Source organism: Rhineura floridana, chromosome 1 (genome assembly GCF_030035675.1).
Source record: "Rhineura floridana isolate rRhiFlo1 chromosome 1, rRhiFlo1.hap2, whole genome shotgun sequence".
In the NCBI taxonomy this organism is placed as follows: domain Eukaryota; kingdom Metazoa; phylum Chordata; class Lepidosauria; order Squamata; family Rhineuridae; genus Rhineura; species Rhineura floridana.
Genome location: NC_084480.1, coordinates 24,029,342 through 24,045,831, shown reverse-complemented (window position 1 = coordinate 24,045,831; position 16,490 = coordinate 24,029,342). Strand labels below are relative to the sequence as shown.

At 40.1% G+C, this 16,490-nt stretch overlaps 2 protein-coding genes across 3 annotated transcripts in view; one reads left to right on the top strand and one right to left on the bottom strand.

The window, feature by feature from the left end:
- SUB1 (SUB1 regulator of transcription) overlaps positions 1-16,490 on the bottom strand; it is a 414,045-nt gene that overhangs the window by 20,068 nt on the left and 377,487 nt on the right. The gene's annotated exons all lie outside the window — the stretch shown is intronic.
- Positions 2,252-16,490, top strand: part of ZFR (zinc finger RNA binding protein) — a 68,072-nt gene continuing 53,833 nt past the window's right edge. The window contains exons 1-2 of one of the 2 annotated variants that reach the window (XM_061615658.1): positions 2,252-2,600; positions 2,730-2,814. In XM_061615658.1, the coding sequence (XP_061471642.1) occupies positions 2,564-2,600; positions 2,730-2,814 (122 nt within the window). In that variant the 5' untranslated portion in view covers positions 2,252-2,563. The remainder of the gene's footprint in view (positions 2,601-2,729; positions 2,815-16,490) is intronic. The other variant, XM_061615647.1, reaches the window with a different exon arrangement.

Genomic DNA, 16,490 nt, shown 5'->3' with positions numbered 1-16,490 from the left:
AGCAGCAGCAAAGATGGCAGTAGTAGGGAGGTTAGTGGTTGTATGTAGCAAATACACAACTCCCTGCTGCTTGCACCAACTTTGTTAGAAGTCCTAATGTCTTCCGTGGAGCTTACTCACAGATAAATGGTGCAAAGGATTACCACCCTCAAGATTCAATCCTAGCATGTCTGGTTAAAGCTGGCATGGTTGGGAAAGACAGAAAGGCCTCACTTTGTGACACTGGAGAACAGCTGATACTTGGAGAAACTGATACTGGACCAATGTCTACTCAACATCATCTACATCATCACAGTCTGCGTCTGTGTTGGAATTGCTTTTAATATTTTTTTTGAAAAAACCTTTCCCCACCCCTAAACAATATGTTTTTTTAACCCTTTTTATTTAAGATGTTTTTAAAGCTTTTTTAAACAATATTTTTTAAAGTTGTTTTGTTTTAATGTATTTTAAGGTCTGTTTTTATGATGTTTTAAAGTGTTTTTACTGTTTTTGTTTGCCACCCTGGGCTCCTGCTGGGAGGAAGGGAGGGATATAAATAAAATAAATAAATAAAATAAATACTTATGACCTCTTGTTCCCCCTTTATTCAACCTATCTTTTGAAGAGTGCCTAGTCATTTCAAACATTTTCTATCTGCTACATTCCTGCATTTTTTAAAATTTGCACCATCCATACTTGCCATATGCTAGTAGCAATAGTGGATGTCCCACATCCATGGAATGGATAGAAGATGAGATAACCTTAATGAGAATATATTACAGTGGTATTTCTCACTCTCTCGCACAGACAGATAGAGGTGCAGCAAGACAGGGGAGATGGTTAAATTTAAGCAATTAAAAAGGGAGAGTCAGTGGGAATAGACTACTCCGCCACTTTTAAAATTAAGGTCTGTAGGAGTACTTGAGAAGCAGAGCAGGAGAGGCATTTACTTCTAGAGCATTAAAGCCAATAAAATACAGCTTCTAAAATGTCCAAAAAATGAGAGAGGAATTGGGTCATTCACCACCATTAATGCAATGGATACTATCCAATAGGTGCTAGTACTTCCCATTTCCAACCTTGTTGTGTAGCTCTGATTTCCCATCTTATCAGCAAGGCCAGAGGGCTGTCCAGCAGGTTTTTGACAAGGTTCATGAGCACTCTTGGGTCAAATTCCACTCTGGACTGTCTCTGTATAATTTTACTTACGATAATGCTTGGTGGAAAACACAACTGTTTGTAAAAGGTGAGCTTTATGTTCTACACCAAACCTCACAAATGTACCAATGCTGCTAGATATTTATTTTCCCCATATTTATATTACACATTTTATCCAAGTAGAAAGTTCACAGTGGATTACAAGCTAAAACCATGCACATACAATAAAAAGCAGAGCAACTGTAATAGGAATCCAAAGACCTTATAGAAATGCCAGTGATAGCCATTTGTATGGTTTGACCTGCTTATATGAGTATGATCCTGTCAGTTCAAAAAGATCTGCAATGGGGATCCTGCTCTCATATCCATCAGTAAGATTGATTTGGTTGCCAGATATGAGAGATGCAGCCGTTTTGGTGGTGAGCCCATAGCTGTAGAACTCCCTTCCAATGGAACCTTGCACGGCTCCTACAATGCAGGCTTTCAAATGTGCTTTTAAAACTTATCTCTTCCAGTTTGCTTTTCTTTAAGTGGGTCCCTTCAGTGATGTATTTTCTTTTTTTTGCTTCATCTTACTTAAACGTATCTCGCCTTGTAAGTTTGTGTCCTGGCCTAATCATCAGATAACTATTGCCACCTGGGACTTTTAACAACTTAATAAAAGACAGAAATGGATTGGTGCAGCTTTTACTGATGAGGGGAGAAAATGGGAAAAGTTAGACCTGTTGATTTCTGCCTGCAACTGCAGCTGTTAAAAAGAAAGCTTCTGTCTCTATAACAGAGAGCACTGTTCTAGTAAGAGGAACCAGAGAACCCCAGAAACTCTCCATGCACGCTGAGGCTCTTTATTTTCTCTGGGTATGGCAGTGCCTGGTAAGGTCTTGATAAGCTGCACTGCGGTTTTGCAAGGTCCACTTTCCCCACACAAACCCATTCCTTTCTCCTTTATGAGTCACTGATTTACACTTTGTTGGTAATACAACACTCTGAAGAAATCCAATCCCAGTGCTTTCCCAGTTTAATCTCTCCTCTGGAGGAAAGAAAGGGGTGGAGGGGCTTTACCTTTATATAAAACTACGTTTCCCTAAAGTGTCCGCTCATTCAACGCGCAAGCGCCAAGCCGCCACCCACATGACATTCCTGCCTTGCCCCGAACCAAGGGAACCTCAGCAGAAGGAATGAACTACATTTCCCGTCGTTCCCATCCTTTTAACCTCCGCGAGTCGCGCATGCGCACCGTCGGGGCCTGACTTCTTAGTTCGCCGTTGAATCTTTGTCGGTGGGTGGTTGTGGGAGGGGAAGGGAAAGAGAGGAGACGGACGAGTTAGCGGTAGCGCGCGTGCGACGGCAGTAGGAGCAGCGAAGGGGAACGAGTGAGCACGTCAGGGAGTGTTTTAACCGCCGCCATTTCTGTCAGCCCGGACTCATGATTCCCATATGCCCAGTAGTCTCTTTCACCTATGGTGAGTAACGGCCATTGCCGGAACCGGTAGGAGTGGGGGAGGGGCGGAATATTGCCTCAGGTCCAGGTTCTGACCGGGCCTTTTCTCGCCCCTCGTTTTCTCTCTTCTTTTACCATGTCGCTGCTGCAGTGCCCAGCCGGCTGGGGGAAGATGCCAAAATGGCCACCGGCAACTACTTCGGATTCACCCACACCGGGGCTGCTGCCCAGTATAGGTAAATGGGGGCTTGGGCGAGGGTGCCGCGTTGTGAAATTTCCCGACTCCTCTTCTTCGCCGGCTTAGTGGGGGACCTTGTGGAGAAGAAGGGCTTGTTCTTTCCCTTCCCCGCCCGTACTTGTATGTATGTATGTACGTTAAGTGTGTTTGTGCGGACATATTTATACATGTGTGGCTGTGCCACTCCGGCCCAGGGAGAGGGCGGAGCCTGCAGCGCCAGGCCTACTTCTTGTATTAAATTAAGGGCTCTCGGCCAAAGAGTTGGATCCGCCCCTTCCCTATCGTAATACTTTTCAGTCCTATCCTATGGATGCTTCCTCAGAACGCCCCCCCCGCCGTGGTCAGTGAGGCAAATATGCCTCGGATTGCAGCTTTACCTCTCTTTCTCTCCCTTTCGAAACCACATCCCTCTTCCTTTTCTCACTAGGCCTAGAAGCTATGTATTTTCTGACTTATTTCTCCCATTGTGCTTTGATTTTGTTTTCTACATAAATTCAGTAAAGTCTAAATGGATTTGCCATTGCTCCTATCCTGTGAAAATAGCCGCTTTGCAAAGTCTTCTAGAAGTTGCAACAAAGGCAGAGTTCTGCGGTATTTTAGACTAACTTTTAAAATGAATTAAATATCTATTGGTAGGCGATCTGTAAGGTCTGATGGCTTATCACCCAGGGCTTGGGATCCTGAATTAAGGCTGTAATCCAGTATCTGTCAACACAGAAGTAAACTCTGTTGGGTTCCATGGGACTTATTCCCAGGTAAATGTATGCTGGATTGCAGCCCAAGTTGAGTTAACGAAGTTCCTGCAAGAATAGGTTCTTGCCCTGCCTCAAAAGCCTCCAAAGGAGGGGGAGTGCTGCTCCGTTTTCGCATTAATTTTTTTCCCTAGCAGTCTCCTGTGCCTCAGCTGCATTATTCAGGACGACCCCCTGATCCTCTGAAGACCCTTTAGCTCTTTGGGGTGGGGTACACAGATGGCTTCAAGCGGAAGGAAGGAATAAGAAACTTTCTTTCCATGAACTTCTTGATATTAATCTTAGCATCCAAGCCCAGATGAATGCTTGGTGACCTGCTGCAAAAATAGAAATTTACAAAGAGTGAGGCCATAGTTTAATGTACTTATTATTTGGAATTGACAAATGTTTCTCTTGTGTAGTCCCTTCAGTATAGACTTTAAGAGAATTCATGAATGTTGTGATTTAGAGCAGCTTTCTCATAGTAAACGTACAATCTGATGTGCCTAATTTTTTTTAAAAAGTGTAGCTTTGTGACTTCTTGGCACTAAAACAGCCTATAAATGTTTATAATAAATAATTTTTTGTTGTACTTAAACTAATATGTCAGTGTTAAATGTGGTGTGGGTGTGCAGTTATTTTTTATCATTGTAGGAAGAGGCATATTCAAATGAAACTTGAAATAGAATGACTTTGAAAGATAGGAGAATTACCTTCTACACACACATTTGGCATGTCTGAAATTATCTTATCCACAGTGAAAGGAAAAGCATCTGTGGATGCCAGACAGTCTCTTTTCCCCCCTGTAAGAATTTTATTAAATTAGGTTGTTTACTATGGGAGCATCTCTACTATATAAAATCCTTTTCATTTTTGTCAGATCAAAGCTTTAAGACTTTGGCATAGTAGAGATAAGCATAATGACAATGCTGCTAATTAGTGTTCTTTTACATATAAATTCACTAGATTAACTTTATGAGTTCTTGTAAAATTAGTATGCCTTATAGGTAAACCTTGATCTTGAAAGCTTGTGAATTGAAGGAAATTGTCTAGTAATTTTATTACTTCAGATGAATCTCTAAATATAATACTTTTATTGTTTTCGGCTCAGTTACAGCTGCTTAGTCAGATGAGAAATGAAATTGTTACATTTGTAGGATTTTAACAATTGGGAGTGTATTTTATTTGTTTGAAACAATTGCTTATTTTCACAGTAAACATTTGCATATTTCACTCGGTTTTAAAAGTGTGTTGTTGTTGTTATCTGCCTCCAAGTCGACTGCGACTTATGGCGACCCTATGAATCAGTGACCTCCACGAGCATCTGTCATGAACCACCCTGTTCAGATCTTGTAAGTTCAGGTCTGTGGCTTCCTTTATGGAATCAGTCCATCTCTTCTTTGGCCTTCCTCTTTTTCTACTTCCTTCTGTTTTTCCAAGCATTATTATATTTTCTAATGAATCATGTCTTCTCATGATGTGTCCAAAGTATGATAACCTCAGTTTCATCATTTTAGCTTCTAGTGACAGTTCTGGTTTAATTTATTCCAACACCCAATTAGTGGTCTTTTTTGCAGTCCATGGTATCCGCAAAGCTCTTCTCCAACACCACATTTCAAATGAGTCGATTTTTCTCTTATCAGCTTTTTTCAATGTCCAACTTTCACATCCATACATAGAGATCGGAAATACCATGGTCTGAATGATCCTGACTTTTGATCCTGATATTAGAGGACCTTTTCTCATTCTCTCATAGCTGCCCTCCCCAGTCCTAGCCTTCTTCTGATTTCTTGACTATTGTCTCCATTTTGGTTAATGATTATGCCAAGGTATTGATAATCCTTGACAAGTTCAATATCCTCATTGTCAACTGTAAAGTTGCATAAATCTTCTGTTGTCATTACTTTAGTCTTTGATGTTCAGCTGTAGTCCTGCTTTTGTGCTTTCTTCTTTAACTTTCATCAGCATTCGTTTCAAATCGTTACTGGTTTCTGCTAATAGTATGGTATTGTCTGCGTATCTTAAATTATTGATATTTCTCCCTCCAATTTTCACACTTCCTTCATCTTGGTCCAGTCCTGCTTTCCTTATGATATGTTCTGCGTACAGATTAAATAAACAGGGTGATAAAATACACCCCTGTCTCACACCCTTTCCGATTGGGAACCAATCGATTTCTCCATATTCTGTCTTTACAGTAGCCTCTTGTCCAGAGTATAGGTTGTGCATCAGGACAATCAGATGCTGTGGCACCCCAATTTCTTTTAAAGCATTCCATAGTTTTTCATGATCTACACAATCAAAGGCTTTTCTGTAATCTATAAAGCACAGGGTGATTTTCTTCTGAAATTCCTTGGTCCGTTCCATTATCCAACGTATGTTTGCGATATGATCTCTGGTGCCTCTTCCCTTTCTAAATCCAGCTTGGACATTTGGCATTTCTCGCTCCATATATGGCAAGAGCCTTTGTTGTAGAATCTTGAGCATTACTTTACTTGCATGGGATATTAAGGCAATAGTTCAATAATTACTGCATTCCCTGGGATCCCCTTTCTTTGGAATTGGGATATATATTGAACGCTTCCAGTCTGTGGGCCATTGTTTAGTTTTCCATATTTGTTGACAGATTTTACTCAAAATTTGGACTGATTCAGTCTCAGTAGCTTGTAGCAACTCTATTGGTATGCCATCTATTCCTGATGATTTGTTTCTTCCAAGTATTTTAAGAGCAGCTTTCACCTCACATTCTAAAATTTCTGGTTCTTCATCATATGGTTCCTCCGTGAATGAATCTGTCATCCAGGCATCTCTTTTATAGAGTTCTTCAGTGTATTGCTTCCATCTTCCTTTTATTTCATCTCAGTCAGTCAGTGTGTTCCCCTGTTGATTATTCAACATCCCTACTCTTGGTTTAAATTTCCCTTTCATTTCTCTAATCTTTTGGAACAGGGTTCTTGTTTTACCCTTTTTGTTGTCCTCTTCTATTTCTATACAGTAACTATTGTAATAGTCGCTGTATTGTTGCATTTAGGGTTCTGACTGTGTTTCTGTCGCCTTTTGCTTTCCTTCTCTCTTTAACCATTTGAAGAGTTTCTTCAGTCATCCATTGGGGTCTTTCTCTCTTTAGCTAGAGGTACTGTTTTTTTGCATTCTTCTCTGATAACGTCTCTGACTTCATTCCATAGTTCTTCTGGTTCTCTTGTCAACTAAGTTTAAAGCCTCAAACTTTATTTGATCTTTATATGCTTCTGGGATGTTATTTAAATTGTATTTTGGCAGTATATTCCTGAAATAAATAAACAAGAGGCTGGGATCCAAAGAACTACATGCGCAAATTGCGTTTAAGGGTATTATTGTTGGAAGAGGGGAACTGAAAAGTCCCTGTATATGTGTTATGGTAAGAATTGCCAATGGTCTATCTAGTCCAGCATCCTATCCTCAGAATTGCCAACCAGATGCCTATGGGAAAGCCAGTAAGCCGGACATGAGCATGAGAGCATTCTCCGCTCCTGCGGTTTCCAGTAACTGGTATTCCAAAACATACTGAATCCAGTTGTGGAGGGAGAACATAGCCATCATGGCCAGTAGCCATTGATAGTCTCATCCATGAATTTGTCTAATCCTCTTTTAAAGCCATTCAAGTTGATGCCCATCACTGTCTCCTGTAGGAGTGAATTCCATAGTTTAACTATGCACTGCATGAAGAAATACTTTTTTCTGTCTGTCCTGAATCTTCCAAAATGCAGCTTCATTGGATGTCAATGAGTTCTAGTGTTATGAGATAGCGATTTTTTTCTCTATCCATGTTCTCCATGCCATGCATAATTTTATATGCTTCTCTCATGTCACCTCTTACTTGCCTTTTCTGTAAAGTAAAAAGCCCCAAATGCTGCATCCTTTCCTCATAGGGGAGACACTCCATCCCCCTGATAATTTTGGTTGCCCTTTTTTTGAAAGCTTTTCCAATTCTACAGTATCCTTTTTGAGGTGAGGTAGACAGAACTCTACATGGTATTCCAAATGCATTCCGCACCATAGATTTGTATAATAGCGTTATACCTGTATTTTTTTTTTCAATTCCTTTCCTAATGTTCCATAGCATGGAATTTGCCTTTTTTTCACAGCTGCTGTGCACTGAGCTGGAATCTTCATCCAGCTATTCACTATGAACCCAAGGTCTCGTTCCTGGTTAGTCACTGCCAGTTCAGATCCTAAGGGTGCATATGTAAATTAAGATATTGCATGCATCATTTTACATTTGTTTACATTGAATTGCATTTGCATTTTACTGCCCATTCACTTATTTATTTATTTATTCAACTTTTATACCGCCCGACTAGCAATAGCTCTCTGGGCGGTGAACACAAGTACAATAAAATCACAAGTACAATAAAATCACACAGTACAATACAACAGAGCATATAAAAACAACAGAAACTAAAATCAATTACAACATATTTAAAATTGAATTAACTTAAATTGAAATTAACTTAAATTGAGATTAAAATGCCTCAGAGAACTTGGTTTGGAGAGGTCCTTTTGGAGCTCCTTGCGATCCCTTTTTGTTTTAACAACCCTGAAGAATTAAGTATCATCATCGCTCATCTTTAACTCTAAATCATTTATGAACGAGTTTATAAGCATTGGTCCCAATACTGTTCCTTGGGGGTCTCTCTTTTCTACTTTGGGAGAACTGTCAGTTTATTTTTACTTTCTGCTTCATAGGCAGTTCCTGATCCATAAGAGGACCTCACCTCTTATTCCATGATTGCTAAGCTTCCTCAGGAGTCTTTGGTGAGGTACCTTGTCGAATGCTTTTTTGAAAGTCCAAATACACTAATCAGTTAGTGAGAATTAACCTTTGCGGAAGCCATGTTGTTTCTGCTTCAGCAAGCTCATTCTTCTATATGCTTGGCTGTTTTATCTTTAACAGTGCTTTCCACCATTTTTCCTGGAACAGATAAGGCAACTGGCCTGTAATCTCTAGGATCCTCCCAGGATTCCTTTTTAAAAATTGGTGTTACATTGGCCACTTCCCAGTCCTCAGGTATGGAGGTGGATCTAAAGGACAAGTTCCTTATTTTTGTTAGAAGATCTGCAGTTTTACATACGAGCTTTGAGAACTTGTGGGTGAATGCCATCCAAACCTGGCAATTTGTCAGTTTTTATTTTGTCTGTTAGGCCTCAAAATTCATTTCTCATCACCACTGGCTGCCTTAGTTCCTCAGACTCCTTTCTTGCAAAAGTTAGTTCAGGCACAGGAATCTGCCTATATCCTCTGTTGTGAAGATGAATGCAAAGAATTCATTTAGCTTCTCTGCAATATCCTTATCCTGCTTTAGTACACCTTTGACTGCCTGGTCATCCAAGGGTCCAATTGCCTCCCTAGATGGTCTCCTGCTCTTAATGTATTTTAAAGACTTTTTTTGTTGCTGGTCTTTTTTTAGCAATGCACTCTACAAATTTTTTTAGCATCCCTTATTGTCTGCTTGCATTTCTTTTGTCTAAGTTTGTGTTCCTTTTTGTTCTCCTTATTTGGATAAGACTTCCATTTTTTGAAGGAAGCTTTCTTGTAGCATTTTGATTCTGAGGGTGGGGGGACGATAGCACATCCTCAATAATAAATTGAAGGAATCTTGTTGCTAATAGCATCTTTGGCTCTGCTCATTAACCATGCTGGAATCCTTGTGGCCCAGTCAGATGTGACATTGTTGGAATTTCTTGGCAATTGGCACTATGGTCACTGTTTCCAGTAGGTTTGACAATACTTAAATTTTGCACCAATTCAGATTAAGTCCAGGGTTGCAATTCCTTTGGTAAGTTCCATGACCAACTGTTCTAGGACACAGTCATTTAGGGTTTCTAGAAATTTTACCTCTTTTTGATAACTAGAATACATGTATAGCCAGTCTGTGTTAGGGTAGTTAAAGTCACCCATTACTGCAACATTTCCTCTTTTGGTTTTCTTGACTTCATTCTTCATCTCAAGATCTCCCTGAGCATTTTGGTTAGGGGAAAGATAGAATGTCCCCAGTAATAAATTGCTCTTGGAGCCCATTATCACCACCAACTATTCTGTGAAGAAGTCTGTCCCTTTTGGGATTTCTAGCTTGATGGACTCAATGGCCTTTTGGACATACAGAATGACAACACCTCCAATATGCCCCCTGTCCTTTCTACAGAGCTTATATCCAGAGATAACCGTGTCCCATAGGTTCTCTGCATCTACCAGGTCTCTGTTATACCCACTATATCAATGCTGTCAAATAAGACCAAGCACTCCAATTCTGCCATCTTGGCTCGGAGGCTTCTAACATTAGTATATAAACACATGTATACAGCATCTCTCTCCAAGTGTCTTTGGCAGCTGTGCTTTGGCCTCTGAATAGCTATCCTGTGCCCCCTGCGCTCACATTCTATGCTCTCCCATTTAATTTATTATGATCAAAACCCTCCTCAGTTCCTGAGGGCTCCCACCCCCATTAGTCTGAAAGCTGCTATGCCACCTGTTGTTTTTGAGCACTAGCAATCGGGTTCCATCCCAGTTCAAGTGGAGCTTGCCCCTTCTGTACAGGACCGATTGACCCAAAATGTTCCCCAGTCCCTAAAAAAATCAGATCCCTCTTTCTGACACCATAGTCTCATCCATACATTGGGACTTAACCCAAAATGTTTCCCAGTCCCTAAGAAAATCAGATCCCTATTTCTAACACCATAGTCTCATCCATACATTGGAACTACAAAGCTGTGCCTGTCTAGCTGGCCCTGTGTGTGAAATCATAATGTTTAAGAGAGAGCTACCTTGGATGTCCTGGCTTTCAGCGTACTCTCTAGCAACCTAAATTTTGCTTCTAGGACCTCACACCTACATTTCCCAATGATGTTGGTGCCAAAGTACACAATGACCACTGACTCCTCCACAGCAGTATCTAGATGGGCAACATCTGCAACCTTTGCACTGGGCAGGCAATCCTGCGATCTGTACACCCATCATACACCCAACTATATATGTTCCTATTGATCTAATCATTCACTACCAGGATTCCTCCACCACCCCCGATAAATATCCTCGGCATGAGAGGATCCCTGTTTGCCAAGGAATGGGTCCCTTCTAAGGGATCATTTTCCTCTTATTCAGAATGATGCTCTCCTTCCTGGAGACCTTCATTTTGCATGACAGTGGGGGAGCTCTCATCCTGAGAGTGGGACACAGCTATAATGTCCCTGAAGGCCTCATCCACCAACCTCTCTGCCTCTCATCTTTTCCAGATCAGCCACCTTGGCCCTAACAGAACAAACTTGTTCCTGTAGAGCTAGGAGCTCATCACAACGAGGACCTTGCTGGTTTCCTATCTGCATTATTGTTTTGTAGTTTGAGTTACTATGTAGAGTACCTATAGAACTTTGGTTTTCTTTAGGTCAAGGAACTGACAGGCAGAGTGATGCACCCTGGCCTCCTTGCCCTCCTGTCAAACTCACTCTGCTGCTCAACTTTACCTTAATGCTTTGTCAGGTGGGTCTCACTCTAGCTCGAGGAGCTAGCGCTTTAGATCCTGGCCATAGTGTTGGAAATTATATTTTTGAAAGGTAATACAGTCAACAGTTAGCTGAGTTCTCTTGATTTGGAGCTTTTCATAATACAGCAGAAACATATTTTATAGAGTTCTCAGTTTTTTGGTCTTGAGTCATAATAATGTGTGGCTATTCTGTCCCTGTGTAAGATTTCAAAATTGATGGGGTTTTCTCTGATCATAGGGTAACAGTTGTACTTGCAGACTGACAAATCTGCCTTCAAAATCTCCCATTGAAGTACATCTCTGAATTGTGGAAAAACCAAAATAGTGTTTCCAGTTCTATAATTACTGGAATATTATTATGCCATCTGTTTGGTGATTCCCCTGATCATTTCTTGTATTATGTTGGCTTTATAGTCTATTCCATTAATTGCTATGTCTTCAGATTTGTAACACAAGCCAGTTTTAGAACTGGAAAATATAATATTAGTGTTATTTATCACCACAACTAGGCAACTTACATAAACAATTAACCCCCCCATCACGTTTAACAACACCGCCACCCAAAAATACTTAGTTTTTATTTATAAAAGTACTTATACCACTCACTCACATAACAAGGTGGTGTGCAACATAAAATAATGTAAAACTATACTAAATAGTCACAAGAATGACTTGCTCATCTAAAAAAGAAAATTAAATAACTGAATAGTCCTGTCGGCATAAAGTCTTAAAGAGATGTCTGAAGGTCAACAGTGAGGATGCTTGCCAAATCTCTGCTGGAAGAGTATTCCACAGCATGAGACTGGTGATGCTAAATGCCCAACTTCCAGTTGAGTCTGTTGGTGCTTCTGATACATGAGGGAGAACTGACAGCACCCCTGTGGATGCTCTCAGCTGTTAAGCTGGGACATAGACTCAGATAGTCTTTAAGGTATCTTGGACCCAAATAGTTCAGGACTTTGTGTATTAATACAAAAACTTTGAACCTGGCCCAGTAATACATAAGAAGCCACTGCAGATGTTTTAGCGCAGCTGTCACATGCTGTCAGGCGTCTTCCCCATCAGCAGTGTAGCTGCTCAATTCCACATAGAGTGTATTACATTAATCCAGTCTCAAAGCTACCAATACAGGGAGTTTGAGTCAATGGCCTTATAGGCCCCTTCCAGCTAATATATGATTCTATAAATGCATGGACTACAATGGCCAGGCTATAACTCCCATCAACCATACTGGGGCTGATGGAAGAGGTAGCCTGGCTACGTGGTGTGCTTGTGTATGTGTGCTGTAACTGGCCCTCTGCATCCATATCCCAACCTGGCCCCTGCGTTGGGCTTTGGCCCTCACTAGGGTTGGTAGAACTAGTTTCTACCTTGGGTCCCCTTCTAGACGGCTCACCACCGACCCGTGCGTCTGAGTCAGACAATAACCCCGATGAGGTCCCAGCATCCAGAGGGCTTGGAGGTGGCGGGGCAAAGATGATTGTGGTGCGGCCAATAGGCTGCCATCTGGGGGGTCATTAACAAAATAGCCAGGAGGGGGATGGTTGTCAGTTATGTTCCTACCCATCATCATTATTCTAGCAGCAGCCCAGTTCTGCGCCCCTACTTCCCATAAGGACCAGAAAACCAGCTGCGCTGGACTATCCTTTTCTAGCCGCTTTTTTTACCTCAAGTAAACAAGCGGCGTCAAAGGACCCAGTCTGAGGCCCCCTTTTCTCCGGGGCCCCAACTGCAGTTACCTTTGTCCATTAATCTTAACACATAATCTTACCATGGTTTTCTTTTGCATACCTACCTTGACAGGGAAATGTCCTGCATCCCAATACCTACACATCAGACTTAATGGGGTTACAGCATCAATAGGACATACAACACATGATATCTGGCAGGCACCACTTTACTTCAATTTACTCCAGCAGTTCCGTTGCCCAGTCTTTCAAAACACCGTTTGAGAGAAAGACTCTCTAGGCGCCTGTGGGTGTTTTGCAAAACCTGGCACAGAATCTCTGTGGAGTCCCATCTGGGTCGCCATATTGTTGGGTCCAAAGCTCCCCCTTCTTCCTAGAAGGGCAAGCTAACGCACCCCTCAGCCCTGAATAGGGGTGCAAGCCTTAGCAAGTTAATTTACCTGTCAGTGGTCCAGCCAGATACCAAACATAAAATAGACACACACACACTGCTTGATCAAGAAGGGGTCTCTACACAGACATCAGTCTGCCAGAATAGAGAGCATCGTTTATTAATTGAAGCCTGATTTATATAGATTTCATAAGCAAAACAAGGTATAATATCATAACAAAGGAATACAGTATTACAGAGATAAAGCAAGTGCAGTTTCTTATCTTGTTATATTTCTTATAATTCTGAAGAAGCGAGGAAGTGATAAAGAACTTATACACCTGTCAATTTCAGAAAGCTTAATTTGAGATAAGAACTGCTAAAGGCAAGGAAGTGTCCTAGATTGACAGTATTAAAAGATAAAGATATGACTAAGAAGCCTATTGAAAGTTACCCACACAGCAGTATGACGTAAAACTATGGATACATTCACACAAAGTGTTTTGAGAATACTTCTCTCTTTTGTGCTGAGTTGCAACAATGCACAGGATGGGTAAAGTGAGGCAAGATAAGGGAAATATCAACAATCCAGAATGGGATGACTTCCGGGAAGGGTGACTTAGCCTGTGCCTGCTTTTGAGACGGGCTCCTGCCTCAAAAGAAGCTTATTCAGATATATCAGTCAGTTTTTTCTTTTTTTTTTGACTGATTAAACTTCTCCCGGGTAGGGAGAAACGAAGAGATTAACCTCAAAGCCTATTTTTGTTGGGACGACCAGATCTCATTAATTTATGGGACGAGGTCCAGCCGACGAAGGTGGGACGGATTTTCAACAGCAAGCTCTATCTGTTAAAGCGAACGTTCATCTTATCTTCTAAGAGAGAACGCACTAACAGGCAAGCACCCTTCTTTCTATATTTTTCTTTTACTTGACTTAAATTGTTGCTGTTTAAAAGAGATTTGCCAGATTGATCAGTTTTTGACATCTCACTGGGGAGCCATAACTTCTCTCTGCTACGCACTAATTAATAGCTTATCTCTGTTTTTGTTGCAAAAAGCTGTCCTGGATTTGCATTCTAAAGATATACACAGAAGAGGGATTTCTATTCCAGATTTTTATTTTGAAAAATATTATACTGTTTTGAGACTACTCTCTTTTTGGTCTATTTTATTTTGACGAATCTGTTTCTTGACGATTGCCATTAATTGTTTCGATCCTGGGAACTGCATTTTGTTTACTTAACTATTGGAGAGATAAGGCTGTCTGCTCTGTTTATACTGTGATGTCACCAAGTTTGGAGAATTAACCCAATTGTTGCTGAAATAAGAAGTGGTTTTCCTATATTTTTCTTTTAAAATGGCAATTAAGAAAGTGGCTGAAAATCTGGAAATAACTATGTTTCAGAAAATAATGGATGAGATTGAGATAATGAAAATTGAATTGAGTAAAATGAAGCAGGAGATTAAAGATATAAGGGTCCCTGTGAGAGAGGTGACCCTGGAAGGGGTCCCTGTGAGAGAGGAGACCCCGGAGATTGGAACAGGGGTCCCTGTGAGAGAGGAGACCCTGGAGACTGGAATAGGGGTCCCTGTGAGAGAGGAGATCCCGGAGATTGGAACCAACGTGGAACAGGAACAAGATTTGGAGTCTATGGACTTTAGAAATAAAATCTATTGTTTGGAACTCAATGTTATCTCTGAAGAAATGAATGAAGATTCTAGAGATAAAGTTATCAATGGCATGGATAATCTTCTGGACTGGAATGATGTGATGGAGCCCAATATAGAGAAAATCTATGGAATTAACTGCAGCCATGTGACAATGGAAAAACTTTTAAGAGATGACCCAGTGTATTTTGAAAAAAAGAACAGAGATATGATTTTACAGCAGTATTTCAGCAACCTATTCAGAATGGATGGCAAGAAAATATTTGGGATAGAGGTAATTCCCATCAGACTCTTACTATATGACTATGGCTTTGACAGCAAGATTATTATGGAATACTGATAATGGAAGATTGGATATTGAAATTACTGGACTTAACAAGACTACTGAAGATGGAAGATGGAAAATGGAACTAATAGAGATAATAGAACAATGGCTACTGAAATTATTGAACCTAACAGATTCTGATGTGATGGATTAATTGAAATGTTTATTTTGACTATGGTTATGACAATAAGATTATCATAATTAGTAATGAGATGGATTAATCGATATGCTTATCTGGAAAAAAAAATTGATAGATATATTTCTTAAAGAATTGAAACCTCTCTTTGACTTTTTGTGGAAAGAATAAAGTAATGTTTATGAGATTTGATGATTAAGTAAGATAACTACTGGAGGAAAGTGATTTTATAATATGACTTAAGAGACAGGATTGTTATATATTATAGACTTATAACTGATTTGATCTTTGACAAATGGGAAGTCAATATTTTACTCTTTATTTTTTCTTTTTGTTTTTTTTTTCTTTTTTTCTTTTTGTTTAACTATTTTTGATTTTGTTTTTTGTCTTTGAATGTTTTATGATTTTGTCTTGTATGTTTTATGAAAATCTGAATAAAAATTATTGAAAAAAAAAAAACAATCCAGAATGGGATACATTTTATCTCTTTTCCAGGAGATTACAGTCAGTAAGGCGCCTCTGGGCGTTCTTTCTCACAAGAGAAGAAACGAAACTTAGAGCCTTCTGTTCCCCACCCACTCTAAGTTCCATGATTCATTGCATCACTAGCTTTTGGCAATAATGTAGCGTTCCTTGACAACTCTTGGGGCCTAGGAAATAAAATATTCCTAACATTAGAACTCTAGTAAAAACCTCATGGAAAGGGATGGAATCAGTTTGAAATGTTAAATATTAGGTAGATTTTTTAAAGAAAAATATTTTCTCATGGATGAGACTAATTTCTATGGGTTATATCCAACAAAGTAAATGAACCCAAGTTATGGCTAACATTGGATTCAACCCTATGTTTTGTAGAGTTCTACAAAAAATGCCTCATTCAGCGTCAGGCTGTTTCCACCAGGTATGCTGTGTTTGTATCAGAACTTTGCTGGGAGGAACGGTGGGATATAAATCAAATAATAAATAAATAAACTAAATAAACATTAGGACCAATGTGAAAGACACTCAGATTATTCATTTTTGACTCTTTACCAGTTGTTTTTAAATCTAGAATTCTAAGGTACTGGCAAAACGTGATAAATAGTTTCAGTAAGCAGGGGTCACCAACCTTTTTGGATAAGAAGGCACATTTCAAATTTGGAGAGAGTGCTTGGGGCACCAGTCACAAAATGGCTGCCACAGGGGGTGTGGCATGATAAAATTAGAGAGTATTCATGGTAAAGCTTTTCCTTTAATTGT